Source organism: Rhinolophus sinicus, chromosome 2, assembly GCF_057876585.1.
Source record: "Rhinolophus sinicus isolate RSI-liver-muscle chromosome 2, RSI-T2T, whole genome shotgun sequence".
Lineage (NCBI taxonomy): Eukaryota > Metazoa > Chordata > Mammalia > Chiroptera > Rhinolophidae > Rhinolophus > Rhinolophus sinicus.
In genome coordinates this window covers 38,860,589-38,881,202 of record NC_142502.1, presented here as the reverse complement: position 1 = coordinate 38,881,202, position 20,614 = coordinate 38,860,589, and the positions used below count along the sequence as shown (strand labels likewise).

Here is a 20,614-nt window from a genome sequence, read left to right as displayed (position 1 = left end):
TTTTGGTGTGACAGAAGTTTTCACTTCCCTTGGGTAAATACCAAGGAGTGTAATTGCTGGTTCATATGGTAAAGAGTATGTTTAGCCTTGTAAGAAACCACCAAATTGTTTTCCAAAGTGGCTGTGTTATTTTGTATTCCCACCAGCAATGAGTGAGAGTTTCTGTTGCTCTACATCCTCTTCAGCATTTGGTGTTGTCAGTGTTTTGGATTTTGTCCATTCTAATAGGTGTGTGGTGGTATCTTGTTTTCATTTTGCATTTCTCTGATGACATACTCATATGATGTTGGACATCTCTTCATATGCTTACTTTTAATCTGTATATCTTCTTTGGTGAGGAATCTTTTCAGATCTTTTGCCCATTTTTAAACCAGGTTGCTCGTTTCCTTATTGTTGAGTTTTAAGAGTACTTTATCAGATGTGTCTTGCAAATATTACCTCCAATCTGTGGCTTATCTTCTTATTCTCTTGGCATTGTCTTTCACAAAACAGATTTTTAATTTTAATCAAGTCCAGTTTATCAGTTCTTTCTTTCATGGATTGTGTTTTTGTTGTATTTAAAAAGTCATCACCACACCAAAGGGCATCTAGGTTTCTCCTACATTCTAGGACATTTACAACTTGGTGTTTTACACTTAAGTCTATGATTCACTTTGAGTTAATTTTAGTGAAGGTTGTGAGATCTGTGTCTAGATATTGTGTGTGTGCGTGTGGATACCTGGTTGTACTACCATTTGTTGAAAAGACTGTCTTTGCTCCATTTGTCAAAGACCTGTATTGTCTTTGCTCTTTTGTCAAAAATCTATGGACTGTATTTACATGGGTCTATCTGTGCGCCCTCCAGTCTGTTCCATTGATCTATTTGTCTATTTTTTTCACTTAGTACCATGCTGTCTTGATTACTGTAGCTTTATAGTGGATCTTAGTCAGGTAGTGTCAATCCTCCAACATTGTTCTTCTCCTTCAATACTGAGTTGGCTATTCTGGGTCTTTTCCCTCTATGTAAACTTTAGAATCAGTTTATCAACATCCATGAAATAACTTGCTGAGATTTCATTTGAGGTGGGATGAATCTGTAGATCAAGTTGTGAAGAACTGACATTTTGACAGTATGGAGTCTTTCTATTCATGAACATGGAATATCTATCTCTCCATTTTAGATTTCTATCTAAGTGCTCCTTTTTTGGGTGCTAATGTAAGTGGTAATGTGCTTTTAATTTCAAATTCCACTTGTTCATTGCTGGTATGTAAGAAAACAATTGACTTTGCATATTAACTTTATATCCTGCAATCTTGCTGGAAGAGGCCTTGGTTTTGTTCATATGGTTGATTTGTGGATATTGTTCAATCCTTCCATCCCTGACATAGATCCCACTTGGTCATGTCGTTATGATTCTTTTAATGTATTGTTGATTTTGGTTTGTTAATATTTTGTTGAGAATTTTTGTATCTATCTTCATCTAGGATATTGGCCTGCAATTACCTTCTTCTTCTTCTCCTTCTCTTCACCCCCCCTGTCCCCCCCCACACACACACACACCTTCTTCTGTAGTGTCTTTGTCTGGTTTTGGTATCAAGGTAATGTTGGCTTCATAGAATGAGTTTGGAAGCATTGTTTCCTCTTGAATTTTTTGGAATAGCTTGAAAAGAATAGGTATTCTTTTTTAAATGCTGGGTAGAATTCACCTGTGAAGCTGTCCATTCCTGGACTTTTGTCTGTTCAAAGTTTTTAGATTGCTGATTCAAATTTGTTGCCAGTAATTGGTCTGTCCAGACCTGACCTTACGTATCTCTTCATCTGGCGGTTCATCTGTATCCTTTATACCTTTAATAAACTGGTAGGTGTGTTGTGAGGTGCTGTAGCAGATTCATCGGAATGGGGGGTGGGAGGTTGTTATTAATAGAACTTCTGCTCGATAGCCAGTTGGTCAGAAGCACAGATATTAACCTGGGCTTGCTATCGGCATCTGAAGTTTGGGTGGGGTGGGATGAGGAGGGGAGGGGTAGTCTTGTAGAACTGAGCTATTAATCTGTGGGATCTGATGCTATCTTTGGGTAGATAGTGTCAGAATTGAGTTGAACGGTAAGGTACTCATCTGGTATCAGAGACTTGCTTGTTGTAGGAAAAAACCCCCACGTATTTGGTGACCAGAAGTGTCAGAAATGAAGTGTTTTGTATGAGGAGTAAAGGAGACACATAGGAGATTGAATTGAGGCTTTCCCCTACAACAGGAGGAGGGCAAGACTGAGTTTTTCATTTTATCTATCTATTCATCTGTTGGACATTTGGATCGTTTCTACCTTTTGGCTATTGTGAATAATGCTGCCATGGCCATTGGTGTACAAGTATCTGTTCGCATTCTTGTTTTCAATTCTGCTTTGGGGTATATACCTAGAAGTGGAATTGCTGATCATATGATAATTATCTTTTCAGATGCTTAAGGATGGGGGCTGGTTGCCAGGGAAACGAATCATGTGATTAGAGGGTTGGACCCCCTTGGTCTCTGGGAATAGAGAAGGGCTGGAGATTGAGTTCAGTCACCACTGGCCAGTTAATTTAATCAACCATGCCTGTGTGCTGAATCCTGTATAGAAACCCAAAAAGACTGGATTTGGAGAACTTCCAGGTTGAGGAACCAGATGCTTTCACATGTCACTGTGCTGGGCCCTAATATCGTCTAGGACAGATGCTTTGTTTGGGACCTCACCCTGTTTTCATGTAGCTGTTGATTCGTATTCTTTAATATCCTTTGTGATAAACCCGTAATCTAGTAAGTAAACAGATTTCCTGAGTTCTGTGAGCTGCTCTAGCAAATTAATTGAACCTAAGGAGGGGTTCATGGGGATCTCTGATTTATAGCCAGGCATCAGGAGCACAGGTGACAACCTGAGTTTGTGACTGGCATCTGAAGTGGAGAGTGGCCTTGTGAGACTGAGCCCTTAATGTGTGGGGCCTGCCACTATCGCCAGGTAGATAGTGTCAGAATTGATTTGAATTGTAGGACACCCAGCTGGTGTGTTAAAACTGCTTGGATGTGTGGGGAAGCACCCCTCGTTCCCAAAACACATTGGAAACTGTTGATCAGACTCCAATAAGGCAGTTGATAGTATCTGCCACTGTGGTTTTACTTCTAAAATCCTAGCATAAACGTAGTAAGGTTGTTTAAAATGATAAATAGCATTTTTTTTTTGTATCATTACCATCACTTCTCTGCAAACACACTTGTTGCTCTGAACTCCCTCCTTCTTTGGTACTTACCTAACAAAATCCTAATCCTGGTTGAATATAACTACCCATTCCTATAAACCTGCATCCAAGTAGCTGAAGATGCCAAAGAGCACATCCCAGGAGACTGAGTCACAGCAGTGAAGACACTTGTTAATGACAGAGCCAACACTTGGAAGCCTCAGGTATTACAGCACTGGAGTATTACAGGTCAGTCAGGGATGTTAGAGGATTCACGCATTCTGTTGGTGATCAGAAGACGTGGCCTGTAAGGCTTCTTCCAACTCCCAGATTCTAGAATTCCACATTGCTTTTTATATTCTGTCAAAGGAAATGTCTTGCTGAAACTTTTTCTTCAATCATGTTAACCATTTGTATATGACTTCTTTTGACCATCTCATGTTACATATGACCAAATAAACAGTTCAAAGTTGTAAAATATTTGTTTGTCTCTTCTTTCTCCTGTGCTTTTAATTCCTTCCTCTCTTCCCAGCACAAAAATAAGATAAAACACAAATAAAACCCATCTCGACCTTGCAACCCCGTCTTTCTTTCCCCATCCCTGTATCGCCAGGTTTCTGCAAATAAGGGTTTTTACTCACTGTCAACTTCCTTCCACGCACTTCTCTGGAATCTAGTTTTGGCTGCACTGCCATTCCCCTGAATCTGCTTTTGCTAAGACCGTGTTCTAGTTGTCAAAGCCAGCGGACCCTTTTCATCATTTCCCTTTCCTGATCTCTACAGTACCTGGTTGGCTGCTCTGTTTGGGACATTCTTCTCCCACAACATCATGCTTTTTGGGATATAACTCTATAACTCTACTTCTCATTCAAGCCTTGCCTGCCCCTTAAATGTTGGTGTCCCCCAGAATTCTATTCAAACCTTTGGCTTTATCAATCTCATATATGCCATGCTCCAGATCCGTGTGTTTAAGTGCCTATTAATTATTCCAGAGAAACTTTAATTTCAGCATATCTGAAATCACACTATCTTTTGCCCATACTTCATTTTCCTTCATATTCCACACGTAAATTTTTACCAATTCCCACCAAGTCTACATTTTTACTCTTTATTCCCCTCATCTCCATTCCCACTAACAATTCTTTGGTTCAGTTTTCATCTGAACCAATTCAGTAAGCTTCAAGTTGGTCTCGCCCATCCATTCTGAACAAATGGCAGCCAATATGGTGATTAAAAAAATTCTTTTAAAAAATATAATCATGCTGTTTATTACCTGCTCAAAATTCTAGAGAATCCAGTTGAATTCCTTACTAAACATTCCAGGCCATTTGTAGCATAATGGAAAGAACATAGGTTTCAACCCTTACCAGTTGTGTAATTGTGTGTGCATGTGCGTGCATGTGCGTTGGGGGGAGGAGCAAAGGAAGGAGTGTTCACGTTCTTCAACAGAGTTGTTGAAGGGTTAAAAATGTTAAAAGTGTAGTGTCTCATACAAGGAAGGTGCTAAGAAATGTCTGCTCTCTTAGCATACCACGTTGGTCCCACAGGATTATACTGACTTCTCAGAATGCAGCTGGTCTGCTTTTTCCTGACTCTTGTTTCAGCTTGTCCCCAGAACAGCCCCATCTTTGGTCTCTCTGGTTAATTCCTACTCATCTTTCAGTATTATGCTTGGGTACCACTTCCATGTCGAGCTTACGTAACTTGACAGGATAGGGTAGATAGCCACCATTTAGGTAGAGTTAATCACTGCCCCCTCTCTGCTTCTGCTTCCATTGTACACTCCATAAATCTTATTTGTGGCCCTTCTGATATTGCTGCTAAATGGTTGGTTCTAGACTATTTTAGCAAGTACATTGTTGGCTCCTTGAGGACAGATGTCCATCATCTTTGTATCTCCATATCTAGCCCAGTCACCTGCATGAGTACTAGTCATCAAGACCTTGGTAACTGAACGTCCAAATTATGAGATATGTATAAGCCAGATGCAAAATAGGAGCAAGAAAATGGGCTTATATTTTCTGAAATAAGCATTAACCATTTTTCTTGGAAAATTCAATCTCCTAGTTTATGAAAAAAAATTCAGACAAAGTATTTTGTTGAAATTTTTTTTTGGGGATAACTTAAAGAGCATGTTACCACCGTGCATACTCATATGCAATGGTTTAGTCCTTAAAGATTTTGTGAAGATTAAATGGGAATGTTTCTACTGACCGCTTAGCACAGTGCCTGACACATAATAACCACTTAGAAAGTTGGTCTTTAACATAATTATAATCGTTCATAGATCATGTCTTTGTATTTATCTTGTTCACCTGTATTTTTCTAAAATCTGTATTACCAAATCAACTATATTTGGCACTCCTAGAAATGGATGCACTCTTGCAGGATGTTGTAGGACACAAAATAGTATCCTGCCAAAGTGGGCTGGACATTTAAAGGAATAAAAGGTCTCCTTAATGTGACAGCGGTTAGTTGAGCCCATGTTCATATGACAACACCATATTGATAACTTTTAAAACTAACAAATGCTTTTAAGACAAATTAAGATAGAATTGACTGTCTCTTAATAAATTTTTGCCATAAATAATAATATTAATTTAGATTCTAATTGTACTAAAAGTTCTAGATTCTCAACTATCAGAATAATTAAAACACTATAAATAAGTCAGCAGTATTTTAGATACCTGGAAGTCCACAGTGTTTTCATTCTAGCCTTGTAAGTTTAGAGAACACAGTTTAATTATATCTGTACACAGTAAGGGAACAAATTAAGACATGTTTCCTTATCTTGATTTTGTTATGATTATTGAAGTTAAACAATTTGATAGTTTATGATTATTATGCAGTAAAACTTTCTGGCAAGTATTACTTGAAATTAAAAAGTACTTAAAAATTAAACTTACTAGAATAAATGAAAAGCATTATTCTTTGTTCTAACAAATTTTATTATGCAGTAATTACAAAGGTTAAAGACTTCCATCTCAAATAAAAATAACTGTTATAATTACACACATAATATGCAGAGGGTGCCAAAAAATGTATACACATTTTAAGAAAGGAAAAACTTTTAATTGTAATACTCAATATACGTATACTGATAACAAAAGATGAATACAAGTCACGTTTGACTTCTGCGATTACAAGAGATGCTCAAAGTGGTTACCATCAGCGTCCAGACACTTCTGATTACCGCGAACTACTGCTTGAGCACACAGATAACATCTCTTAAAATGTGTATACATTTTTTTGGCACCCCCAGTAGTAGTACCTTATACTGATTCCAATAAGTATCAAAGGAAATACAGTGCATTTTCCATTGGAGAGACAAGTCCTTTCCCATTCACAGTGCTGGGCACAGGAAGCCTGTGCACTAATGATCTGTGAGGTCATGCTCAGTGACAGTCCACAGAGATCTCTGCCAACACCTTCTTTCAGAACGTAAAGTACCGGGCGAACCAGTCCTGGCGCTGGCGATCTGGAGAGGCCACCGGGGAGGCTTCACTCTGAGGGGGACTGGATTCATAAAAAGAGAGACATGTAACCCAGCATTAAGTTGTTTAGCCAGATGAAGGGGAAAGCATATAAATCATCAGTGTAGGTGACCACAGTGGTTCCCCGTGTCAGATGTGTGCTCCAGTTTGCTACTTCCGCTACACCAGGTTGGGGCCCCCACTCCACATGAGTGCATCGCAGCTCAGGTGTGACATCACTTAAGGAGGAGCCCTAGCATGACAATTACCAAAGAAACAAAAATCAAAAAGTTGAGGAAAATGATGCCACTTTCCTTAAATAAAAGAATTCAGGAGGAATAGTGGGAGGTAAGAGAATAAGATAACATTCCCCTCAGCACCTTTTCTCTTTCGGGTAATTAAAATTTCAGAATCTGACACAAGCACTTGATTCTTACAGATGTGTCCTTACATGTAACTAAATTAAGTAACTAAACGATGGTATAGTATTTTTACTATATATTTTATTAAACTTTCATAATTTCATAAGCAAATACTCTAGGGGAAAATGAGTGCATTAAAAAGCCAGTTCGCCCTCCATCTTCAAAGTTATATATTTGATACTTATCTTAGTCTAACTGTAGAGTTTATACTTAAGTCAACTAAAGATTCTTTGGGCTAGTTGAGAAAATAAGAGAATCCTACCGTCTCTGGGGGAAATTACAAGGTACGCAACAATGTGTAAGGGAAACTCCAGTAGTCATGTTCCTTGGGCTCATGCACATGCATCTTACTGATACCTGAACATACGCATGCACAGGGGAAATAAGCAACACAAAATGTTTAGCAGGACACACATTCAAAGGTGGACTTGACTATTTTTCATTCTTGTTAGTTTTTTCTATTTAAAATCATTAGTCATTAACTACGTCATTAATCACTTAACCTAGAAAAAGATAGTCTACATATAAGACTATTAGTACTGACGCTGCTGAGATTTAGTAAAATGAGGAAATAGTAAGCATAAAATGATAGTATTTTCTGACTTTATTTGAGGGGTAAACAACTGGATTTCATTCATATTTTATTTAATAATCATTTAACAACTCTGAGATAACTTAAAATAGGAATGTCAATTATAAAATTATTTTTTCTAAATTTATTTGTTGCCTGTGTATGTCATTAAGTTCCCAGAACTTACATATTTCTTATTTTGACAATAAACATATATTTTTACAAATAAGCCTGGTAAACAAGAAAGGGAGAAAAAGTAAACATATAACACAAGAAACAGAAACAAAAGCTACTTAATAAAAAAAAGTATTTTCAAGTTCTGTACTAAGGATGGATTAATGAAAAAATAGTGACAATACTAAAAATGAAGCAACAATCCATAAATATTAAAATTCTAAGCATATGAATTATATTAAGCATTTAGAAAATTGACTAACAAATTAGAAAAATCTTTTTAAGAGTCAAAAAGGAGTTCTCTAGAGAGATGAGAAATATATTTTGAAAGTATTTCATAGTACTATTTCTTTTCCTAGGCTGTTCTTAAGATAGATTTCTGCAATGTAAGAAGGTAAATTTCTCTAGTTAAAAAAGGAAAAAAAAAATCACTGGTGAGACGGGGCTCACCTCAAAAATGTCTTGGGATCTTTGGGCGGCACTGGCTGTGGAAGTGGTTTGCTGCTGTTGAACTCAATATCGTGGACTGGAGAATTAGGAATGGGATCCAGGCGGTTAGGATGTCCATTGCCCACTCCACCAGATTCCAGAGCACTTAGATTGGGAACACTTACAAACCTGTTTGTTGGTGATTTATCATTCTTCTTCTTTTGCTGCATTAAAAATTAAAAATAATACATGTGAGGATAGTCCCTGCACAAGGACAAATGAAAAAAATAGGAATAGCAGAAGATATAAATTTGGTATGGGAAAATTTTCGAAGTTTTATGTTAAATTGAGATGTTAAAATGAACCAGTGTTACCCAAAGTGTGTTCTGGGGATCCTTGGAGGTGTTCTTTATCTACATGGAATCCTCACAGACAGACATGCTGCTAGGTCAGAAAGATTGAGGAAGAAACATTTAGGAATGATTCATGGGGAGGGGAGGAGGAGGTAGAAAGAATGCCAAGGAGTAAAGAATACTGGGAGGAAAAGGAGAAAAGGGGAGGGTGGTAGGGAAGAGTAGGTGTTGGCGATACTACAAAGTTAAATGCATTCAGGCTAAAATTAGGAGAAGGTGTAAAGTTAAACATAATTTTAAAAGAGAGGTCCATGAACTTTAGCCATCTGTCAAAGGGAGGCAGTCCTTGCCTGGAAAAAAAAGGAATTAGAAAATACTTGGCAATGTAGTTTAAAACAAATCTCATAAATCTACTTAAGATCTACAGCAGACTTAGAGAAATAATTTGGTTTTAAATTCACCGCACCATCTATCTGAAGACAGAAAATTAAATCTGCATAATTAAGTCTCATTTCCTAATTAATTAGGAGTATAATTAATTGGCTCACAATCTTTTTATAAAAATTTAAAGGTTATAAAACAAAATCAGTTATTTTTCAATTGTTTAAAATTAACAGATGAAAAGGAATACAATTGCAGATTTTCAAAATCTATCAGCTTATAAATCTAACTTTAGTCTCTATTTTATTCACACCTCTAAAATCAATGAGCATCATCTTGTTATGCAGAATAAAAATTAACATGTTGTAAAATATTTTGAATATTCCAATATTTTACTAATTAAATGTATGCTAACTAAATATATGGGTTTGTATTTTGTTTTTTCAAAATAATTCCAGAGGTTGGAAAAAAATTACCATTAATAGACAAGACAGCCCTTTTTTCCTTTACTTATAAAATAATGATCTCATTATCTAGATATTGCCCTCTATGTCATATTCTCTTAATCATGGAGTCTCTGACAAGGAGCCTATTTTAGCATAACTGAAAAGAAAGGAAGAATAATGTGTTCTTCAGAACTATTTGTGAAAATCGAAATCACTAGTAGTAGTCAAAAGTATTTGAAAGTTCTTACACAGATGTATATTATGGATTTTCTTGTTCTAGTCACAGAAGGCATCATTAAATGTACTTAGTTGCTATTTTAAGAAATTAAAAATTATCAATGGTAAAGTTCTACAGTAATGGTTCTGTAGCTAAAAATGTAATTCCAATAAAATAATAAAGGAAAGGAAAATATTTCTAGTATATCTTATTTTAACAACTCTTTCAAAGCTTATTTCACCCTAAATTATGAACATAAAAACTAAAACTAACTATATTTGTTCATTCACCAATTATTTATTGAGAGCCTTCTGTGTGCCCAGCAGTATGTTAGGCTTTGGAGACAAAGCTATAGAGCTCCCTACTTTAGCCATTCTATTTTACAAAACATTGAAGTGTAAAGTTTGGAGCACTTTAACTTGTGAAGGAAGGACAGAATCTGTATTCTTAACAGAAAAGTTTTATAACCTTTGAAAGCAAAAATTTTTGGCTAAGGGCCTAATAGAAATTAGGCATGATATGCAAATAAAATACGAATTTAAAAAATAGCTTAAGCACTAGCACTTTTATTTCTACTACTATTTCTGCCCAAATATATGTAACCCCATAATTATTTATTCTTTATTACTTGCTTTATTCACTAGAATAATTTTGGTGGCTTATACAAAATGGGATGAAACTTTGCAACTGAACAAATTTTTATTGAATACCTACTATACCCAAAGCACTATGATGGGAGCCATAGAAAGCTGGGGCACAAAGATGTATAAGACTTAGCATGTCCATTTCATTTGTCTACAAGGCTCTTCCATCTCTAAGAGAAAGTATCAGAATGGATCATGGTCAATTTTAATTGTTCAGAAAAGGTCCTCAGACTGAGAGAAGTTAAGCCCTTCTCTGACAACTGGTAAGTAATAATACACGCCCAACCCAAGGTAGCCTTAAGTTAGGGAGAGCTGCTGGGTAGACAGTGCTGGAGTGTCTTTTAAGACCCCACAGAGGATAGTAAAACTATCTAAGGAAATGACAAGAAATTATGTTGAAGAGATTTACAAGTTAGTTTTCTTTACAAATATGAAAAACAAAATGGTAGCACCAAGGTTTTATAATATAAATATCATTTTAAGGAGCATGAATTATCAACAAATAAATATTATTAGCATCTCATTCTGAAAATGAATACATGAAGAGTTCATATTTTAGTCCTAGATTATTAAATTTAAGAAAACATTTTTTGGAAGCTTTAGCCTATGCTTCTCTAAATATTTTATAAAAATGTTAATCAAGTTTTAAACTATATTCCTAGTGTACATTGTTTACATCACATACCTTAGTCAATGGATTAATAACACCAACAGTAGGACTTGAATTAAACACTTTGTTGAAGTTAGTTTCTCGATTGACTAATTCCAGCTGATAAAATTTATTATCCTCCTATGCAAAAGAATTATAAACATCTCTTACACATTTTTTATTGAATATTTTAAAACTTCATTGTATAAATGTCATTTCATTCAAAATTTAATATAAAACCTGAATGAAGATTTATATCTTGCTCAAAGATTTCTAGACCTGCTTGCCAGTGTCTTAAAGACTAATGGTAGACAAGTTTTCAACACCTTTCAAACCCTATGTTACGGGACTCTTCTCTATCCTATAATGCCTTTTTCCTCCAAGAATGGAACTAAATGTTTTATTTGGTTCTCTCTCTGCTCCAAAGAGCTGACTGCAGTTTGAGCAGGCATACCCTGCATTGATGGAGCTGTGTGCATGGCTGAGTTGTCTCCATTCATGAAGATGACACTAGGATATAGCATTATTCTTGAGTACTGGAACTATATTTGATCCTGTCTGCTCTCCTCTCTGAGACAGCAGTGGTAGTCAAAGAACAGAGAAAAAGTGAATGGCCCATATAGAGAAAACCCTTTGAGGCCCTTCTCCAACAACATGCGCTAACTGAAAACTAGGCTATAGGAAGTAAACATAAGTAAATGGAACAGTGTGTGAAATGCAGGGCTGTGCTCTAGTAGAACTAGATTGTTCATTCCCCTCTTAGTTACCACTGACCGTCATCTACATCATTAACCTCAGCCTCGTGTCTCACAGTCCAGAGTTGGGGTGTAGTGGGAAGTATGGGACAACGCTTGGCTAGATTCCTGGCCCTGTCACCGATTAGCTGTGTTGTATTGGAAAGTTACTTTACTCTTTGAAGTCTAACACCTATCTTATAATGAGGAAAAAATACAATTATATCTGTAACACCTGCTCAGTAAGAACTAGAAAATCAGTAAGAACTAGCTATTCCTATGGACCATACATGAAATACACTTAATACATATGCTAATTTTATGTGTGGAATGTAAGGGGATTTTCCATGAATCTACTGCTATCAGAGAGAACAATCTATGAGTCCTGTGCTCATGCTGACAATGCTTGGAGAACTGGGTGGTTAGTGGGTGGAAGCAGCGGATGCTCTGTCTTTCCAATGCATGCTTCTGGGTTTATCTAAGAAGCCCAGTGTACTGCCTGTTAATTTTGGCAGGAACTAGCCCCAGACAACAGTTTGGCTTTCCTAAATGCTAAAAGAGATATATTTTAAAAAAAGGACTTCAGAAATGAATGTTCTTTGGCTCTCTTTGCATGCTAATGACCAAAGTTTTTAGTTGAAAGGATCAATGAGCACATAGTGATTAGTGTTCTTTTCTAGTTTTACTATGAAATATTTCTCATTTGTTAGTGGCAGTAAAAAGCGGTATTTTCATTACTGACCAGCACATATAATTTTAGAAGACTCTGAAAGGTTTTATGAATTTTAAAACATTTGTGTATTTTTAATTCTTCAAGAATTATGGCTTTAATGAAAGCAAGGTGTTGTTGAATCTATATTTTCTTCCCTGATGGATTTGTCAGAACCCCTAATAACATCACATGGATGGAGACTCTCTAAGAGAGTCTGTGGCTTTTCCTAGGCTACCTCAGGGAACCTTTTGCCCATGGGTGTCTCCTGGGATCGGGGTTCGGTGGAGCACACTTTAGGAATTAACATGACTGACCTGGAAGTGGACAATGCGATCTAACACAGGCTGTGCGGGCTGTCCTCTCCTATCCGACTCTAATCCTACACGTACAGCGCACACCCCAACAGTATGTTCACTGTGCACTGGCAATGCCGTATGACTACACGTTGGATATGTACTAAAATACTGAAAGAAGGCACAATCCCCTTATAGATACCAATTTCAATATTATAATTACTTTGTATTTTTTACCCTCATGCATAACAGTTTAATAACCTTTCAATCACAATGCATGTATTTTATAACTTTCAATTTTTGCTTAGCATTACTTAAAAATATTTTCCCAATCAATAGTCTGCTGATTACTACACGGTCACATCAAAAACAAAATATCTTACAATTAGTTTCTTTATGACCTGGTCTCTTTCTGTAAGCATGGCTTTTAATTCTGTAATCATCTGTATATCTTCTGGTTTTGATTCTCTCATTAGATATTTTTCTTCCATTTCTTCTAGTCTAAAAACAAGAAAATCTTTAGCTTATTAATATGACTCAGACACATCCTTTTGTAATACCTACATTTTTCATATTAGTTCACTTGAATACACGCACACACAAACTTAAAACCACACCTTTTCCTTAAAACTTTTGAGCATAAGGACATGATTGTCTCAGGAGCTATAGCATTATTAAGGGCTCTGCAGGGGTAGGTGACATAATTAAAGGCTTTGCAGGTTACTTTTTGAATAATTCACTCATTTTATGCCATTTCAAGGGTATATGCGGATGAGGTGAGAGGTAAGCTCTGTAGAAGAAATGACATGCTGAATGATACTAACCTAGCAAACGCAGGTTTGCTGCTGGAAATGTCGGCTTACTTAAGGAGAACTTATCGCAAATAAAATATTGTGTTATGACATAAGGCTTGGTAACATATATAAAAAGGACAAGAAAAAATGCAGAGGAAAGGGAAAAAAAGGACACATGTATGACATCATTCTTTCCTAGTTGATGAGAAATTCAGTTTAAAAATTCTATATTATCAGCTAAAGCATATAAACTGTAAAAAAGGTTCATCAGGTAAGAGAAGACTTATATTTCCTTCTAGGCCTATTCTGTCTTGAATAAAATGAGAATGTAATAGGACTGAATACCACTGAAGACTCTAGAATAGAGGGCATGTTTTATGAGCAGAGGGGACATGGATCCTGAAGAGTCTAAACAAGGTAGAGTTAAAAGAATATAAACGGAAACCGCTGGCTTAGCTTGAAAAAAAGCACTTTCAATTTTAGAAAATGTAAATAATTAGGATAATTTTAAAAATCATACTATGTTCTGAATACAAAGGATAGAACATAAGTTCAATAAAATTATGGTTAATAAAGATTTACAGAAAAATTTATTCACTCAACAAATATTGAGTCACTTGTGGATGGTCTGTCTTCTAGGAATCGGTGACCCATGCCTGACCCCTAATCCCAGAGCGGTACCAGAATCTCTGTGTATTTCAGTAGCTTTAGCATACAACTCCACTAACTCAGCCCAAGCCAAAGATTTGGCGATAGCATGTTCGGCTCCTCACCTTGACCCATGACAGAAGTTCTAACCTGGGGTGGGGAGGTACAAGGGTGACGAGATATGTGGGATTAGGAAGCGCCTGTCTCAAGATCAGTTGGGACATAGTTCAGTGTGAGGTCAGTTTCACTCTTTTCACTTTGGTTCCTTTGTGGCAATGCAGAACGAGTGAAAAATGTTATCACTGAGCTCACATAAAGTGATCTTGCCCTTCGTCACAATATGGCATTTTATGGGCAACGGTTTATACATTTTATGGGCAAAGGTTTTAAGAAGCTTGAGAACTGATCTAGTCAAAGACAAAGGAAGGCAGTTGGGGTTTAACATTGGAGCAGCCACAAGATGTCACCGGAGTACTTTATCATTCAAAGCTGGGTACAAGATTTTTGAACTGCTTCCTGCTGAACAAGAATACTTGGTAATGAATGGTTGCTAAAAAACTAGATTTCAAACCTTATTTAACACTATTATGTCTACTTTTTGTTTTAGTAAAATAAGAAGTTATGGTAAAGTGAGTCTACAACAATCAGTTACAATCCTTAAACCACCTTTCTGCATAATAAAGGCTGGCTCTGAACCTAACTTCTAGTATGTCTTCATTTAGCTTAAAAATTCTTTACCTACAAAATTAGTATCAATCTTCTCCACAAAACATCTTTACATCACCAAGAAAATTTCATGAAAGATATGTGGATATTAAAGGGAAAAATAATTGAATAAATCAGAGAAACAGAATCCACATAAACACAAATGGGAAAGCATTAAAGGAGAGAACAAGTAGGTAATACGATATAGAGTTAACTTGCAAATATATTTCCAGAATTATTAGTCTTTTGAAATTCTAATAGGAAGAACACTTGGTACTATCCCCATATCCATTTCAACCCAACACTACTCAACATTTTACCTTTCTTCAGTTGCCTCAGTGCAGCATTGTAAGCCAGCACTACTTCCCAAAGGCCAGGTGTGAATGACTGGAGATACATGATTTTTAGTTTGATCTTTTAATCTTATCATAACAAGGAGAAAGTCCGTTTGGTTCTTTATATCTTAAATAGCCTTCATAACATATGCATCTTACTCTATTTCACAACACTCCGGTAGGCAGTGAACATCAAGGCCAACTAGAATCTAGCAACATTGTTTTATTTTCACAGAACTTACATTTATATAATTATAGTCAGCCTCTATTTAGAGTAATGGAGACAATTTTTCATTAGTGACAATGGTTTTACTGTAGAGATAACTGAGTTTTCCTGTTAATTTTTAAGTTAAAATGAGTTAATTAAAGACATTAAGAAAATAATATCATAGATAGCCAGAAATGACCAAATTCCCAAAGGTTGTATAGGAATGATTAAAGCCTACAAAACACACTGCCTTGCGGGACCCACACAAATACATATGCCTTTTACTCTAAATATTGATTCCTATTAAAAGTAATGAAAAGAGAGAGACCAGACAGAAGTAGAACATAGAAAATTACCAATTACAGTCACTGTTTGATTCTTCCCAGGCAGACATGCCCTGATTTTTCTGACTCTGAAAATATATAGGTCAATGTCTATGGTTCATGGACAACACAAACCTAAAATACCAATGCCTAAAAAGCTGTATAAAACTGTATTTTAAAAAGTTTCCAAGTTGATAGTCCTCCCATGATGTTTTCTAAAATAAATAATTGACCAAAAAATCAGTACACTGGGAGTTTCGAGCCAAACAACAGTATTATTAGGCCCACGTTTTAGAGTTTCAATTGTATAAAGATGAAAGAACTCTATCATACCACCTTTCTCTACATCCTGAAAGAAAAGAAATTTAGTTATTGGACCAGTTTAATGTCAAACTTTTCTTTTCCCATAACTTTTAGACACAGATGACTTGTGATAATAGGACTACTACATCCTTCACAAAGTTTATGAAAATAACCTAAATGGTAATTTAAAAATCAAATGACAACAACAAAAAACTATTAGAGTATTTCAAATAAAAGAAATCAAATAGCTTTTAAAGAATAATTCTGGTGGGGTGGTGCTTCTTTGCAATTAGGGATCACTGACCTACTTAAAGACCACGTACAGAAACTCCGTATTTCCCCAAGAAGAAATTATCCTTCTGCTTCAGTACAGTGAGACCTAAACAATCAATCGTCTCTGAATCACCTTTTTGGCATAGTAAAGATCTGCCCAAGTTCTAGTGTATGTTACATTTAGCTAAAACAAAGTTCTTTAAAACAGCCCATTCTCTCATTTGTTTCTAAAATAAACAAAAACCATGAGATTTTTATTAGTACAGGTATTTTACTAAGACACTATATCACTCAAGAAAATAAAAATACTTCTATACACTGTCTGAAAATCTAAGACTTTAATACCCAGCACTAAAGAAGAGGATTTCTAGTAATCATTCCACAAGAGATACAGAACTCTTAACCACAATTTCTACAATGTTTAGAGGGTGCTTTTCCATCCTTTAAATCTGTTGTCCCCTCTTCCCTGGAGTCCAAAAGGGTTAGGGGCAGGAACAGAAGCAAGAAGCTTCCAGCTGCTGCGGAGGTCCCTTGGCTCCAGGCTTCAGCCTGGCAGGCTGGTCCCTCCTCTACCACCTACTTTCAAGAATCCACAGGAGTTTTCTGATTTTTAAACTTTAAAGCCAGCATGAAGTTGATTAGGAACTTCAACAGTGCACCCTTAGTTGTTTGAAAAGGCTAGGAATAGTTCAAATGCTGCTCCTGCAGCTCCTAAAACTGGAATGGACTCTGCCTACTCATCCACCACTTTTGCCTACATTCAAACCATTGAGCAGATCGAAGCGGGCTGCATCTAAGAACGTGGGTCAGAAATCCCCAATAGTCTACAACAGTGTTTCCCAACACGGTAGTGACTGGCCAACAGATGGGTATTTACATTCAAATTAATTAAAATCAAATGAAGTTAAAAATTCAATTCCTTGATCTCACTGGTTGCGTTTCAAGTGCTCAGCATTCATTGTGGCCCAGTAGCTACTGCACTAGACAGAGCAGATCCCTTGGCTCCAGGACAACTTCATTACCACAGAGAAACCCACTGGGCAGTGCTGGTCTAAAGTATATTTGTGTGTTTTTGACCAAAAGACTAAACACCTAAAGCTAGAGGCTAATTATACGATGGCAGCAGGTTTCTGGTGAAAAAAAGAAATATGATTGGTTAGCATGAATCTAGTTGAATCATAAAACAAATGGTAGATCTAGAAAAGTGATAAAATATTTGACTAAAGAATTAAATAATTCTTTACTTACTAAATTATGGTCATAATATAGAAAAACTACATTGCTATTTACTATCTACTGAAAATCCATAATGTACAAAACCATATACCAAAACAGAATAAAGTGAAAACAGACACATAAACCTTTACTCTTTGTAAATTAACATTCCTAAGGAGACAGGACATTCCTAAAGACACAGAACAGACAGAGGTTCTTCTTCTTGTGAGCACGTTTTTCTAGAGCATGAAGGGGGCGGGGGCAGGCGGGTGCCAAAATTTCGGCCTCTGTCTGATGAATAACACTGAGGCCAGGAGAAAGGAAAGCCAAGACACTGGGGTTTAGGGTAACTCACTTTTGCAAAATGCCTGAGGTTATGAGCTCTTCTACCAGGGATGTATCTGAGCTCTTACTGTGGCTCAGAAGGATTTTAAAATTACCTCCAATAATAGCAAACAACAAAAATCACTGTGACTGGGGAAATGATCTCATGAATCTCCTCACTATTTCCAAGGTAATTTCATGAAGTGGTAAATATAGAGAATCCTCAAAAAATTCACTCATGAAACAAACATTCATTGAGTGCTTACTAATGTGAAAATTCTGTGTACGTCCATTAGAGCACCTCACCTCAGCGGCCACTGAAGTAAATGCTAAAGACTCGGGGTCTATTTTTTTGTTCCAGCTTAAGTGAATGTGGGTATATGTGTTACACATGTAACGTTATTTACTGTGAGGCCTAACTGGTTAAATGGGTGAAATGTGAAGAGATGATTTTTAGATCGGGAAAAGCTAATTAGGAAGTAATGACATAGGAGGTTATTCTAGATCAGGGGTGTCCAAACTGAGGCCCACGGGCCAACTGTGGCCCATGATCCATTGTTAATTGGCCCGCAGCAAATTCCAAAAACATATTTAGTTTACTTAAATAAACCAGGTGAGGCAATACGTACTTCACCTCGAGTGAGTGGCCCGGCTGTTTGTGTATTTTACCGCATATGGCCCTTGGTGAAAAACGTTGAAAAAAGTTTGGACACCTCTGTTCTAGATTGTAGGTGACAATACAGGAGAATCTTAGAAGGAAACCAAGGTTAGTGTGGTGGACACAAATGCAACAGACAGGGAAGAAGGGTGGCTATGGACAGGGCTGGAGAAATACTGGAGCTAAGAGTTTAAGGCTGAGGGTAATGGGATTAGTCACTATTTTGACTTTACTGAAGTATGTGGAGACAATTATATATATTTATGGAGCTTTTTTAATTGATTGGAAGAGGAGAGACTGAATAAAACCACCTGTAGCAGCTTAGAGTAGTTTAATTCTGAAATAACTTAAGTTGGACCAGGGTTTGGGCCACAGAAATGAAGTGAATTCCAGTTACATTCATTACAGCAGTTTATAATTAAGTGTGTAGGAAAGAGAGGTGCTTTTTAAAAACATTAAGCAACCATCAGAAATTGCGGTTTTAACAATATTAGAGTTAAAATGTATGAGAAGTAAACTTATTGGTGATATTACACCTTTATTGTTTTTTAAAATCATAAAACAAATGCTCGTTACAGAAATTCAAACAATATCTAGGTAGAGTATATAAAATAAAAAGGAAGTCTCTGCTTTTCACGATGCCCAATACCTCCCTAATCCACTCCCTAGAGAGAACCACTATCATTAAAATTTGTTTTTTAAGATCTTTTGTATTTTGGAAAATGTGTCTTATTAGTGTGACCTGCTGGTCACAATATGCTCTTTTTACTTCACATTATATAATGGACATCTTCTGAGTGTTCACCATGTCATGACAGTTCACAATCCTGAGGGAGAGTCGTTAGAGAAGTATTTGTCCTGGTAGAACTGTAGCAGTAATAGCCGATAAAACAATCAATCAACTGACTTATCCTAATTAAAGAATATATCAGATTACAGTCACCATCTGTAATATGCACTTAGGTTTTCTTTTTAAAGTATCATTTAATTAGTTCAAAAGAGTAGCTAATCTGAGGTTAGACACAGTGCTCCTGAGTGTATTATCCGCATATGAATTTTCTTTAATATAATGTGACTTACGACATTTGTAAAGCTGCATTTATTTCCTTGAGTAGCTCATTAGTCTTATTAAAATCTGCCCGCATGATATTTTTCTCTCTGAGGTGGTCTGCTGTCATGATATCCAACTCTTTTTCAAGTCTCTTGTTTAAATCTTGTTCATGTAACCTGTTTAATTTATTTTTAGTTAAGAAAATGTTATTCTGAAGTCAAGCTTTCAAAACTTTCTATATTCTACCAGATTAGAAATGGTTTTAGGTATAATATAATATATAGAAAATTAATGGAAACAGCTTAAAGTAAGTTACTTTGCTCTAATCATCTAGCTTGTTAAAGTTGTTTCCTTTAATGCTTTTTAAAATAACATTTTAAAAAGATTTTAGTTAATTTTATACAATTTCCAAAGTGAATGAATGCATATACATCATTCAAAATACAAACATTTCATCTATGTTCTAGATTATAACATAGTCAACAAATAAAGTCGAAAGTGGTCTTCACTATTGTACTAGAAGGCAGTCTAGTCATCAAAATAGACATGTATTGCTAAGTACCATCATAACAGTCTCTCAGATAACACAGCAAATTCCTTTTGTTGTAATTAATGGCATACCTCATTTGTTGGTTAGATTCACTTCGTATTCTGAGAATTTCTTTCCCCTTAAATTCCAGTTCTTTGGTTAGGGCACTTATATTTTCATGAAGGTGCTGTACCTCCTTATCCAAGTCAGAAATGTGATGCTCTCTGTGCCTTAATTCCTCTTGGAGATCTGTTATTCTGTTCATATGCTCCTTACTCTGCAAAATATAAATAATTCTTTAAAAGTTTCTACATATTGGCTTTCTGTGTTTATCTGAGGGAAAGAAAATGACATATTGGAATGTCGAATATAACAAATCTGACACTGTTCTAAAGCAAACTGCTGAAATGAGAAAACCTCAAAGCCTCTTCTCTTTCCATATGCATAAGAAGTGTTTATATGGATACGGCTTCAATAATGTCAGAGCTAGAAGGCCCAAAAGGCTATAAAAACACATCTCCCTCATTTTACAGATGAGGAAACCAATACCCAAAAGATGATGT

The 20,614-nt window shown here is 36.1% G+C and overlaps 1 protein-coding gene across 12 annotated transcripts in view; it reads right to left on the bottom strand.

The window, feature by feature from the left end:
- Nucleotides 1–5,923: 5,923 nt before the first annotated feature.
- FAM184A (family with sequence similarity 184 member A) overlaps nucleotides 5,924–20,614 on the bottom strand; it is a 100,296-nt gene continuing 85,605 nt past the window's right edge. Inside the window, exons 15-20 of one of the 12 annotated variants that reach the window (XR_016020191.1) lie at nucleotides 20,144–20,328; nucleotides 19,552–19,698; nucleotides 13,069–13,186; nucleotides 10,983–11,087; nucleotides 8,446–8,959; nucleotides 5,924–6,703 (exon numbers count right to left, since the gene is read on the bottom strand). Coding sequence is in view for 11 of the 12 variants with exons in the window: in XM_019740985.3 (XP_019596544.1) it covers nucleotides 6,622–6,703; nucleotides 8,278–8,480; nucleotides 10,983–11,087; nucleotides 13,069–13,186; nucleotides 19,552–19,698; nucleotides 20,144–20,328 (840 nt within the window). In the remaining variant the exon portion in view is untranslated. Of the gene's footprint in view, nucleotides 6,704–8,277; nucleotides 8,960–10,982; nucleotides 11,088–13,068; nucleotides 13,187–19,551; nucleotides 19,699–20,143; nucleotides 20,329–20,614 lie in introns of all 12 variants that reach the window. The other 11 variants (XM_019740984.3, XM_019740985.3, XM_019740980.3 and 8 more) reach the window with 11 other exon arrangements.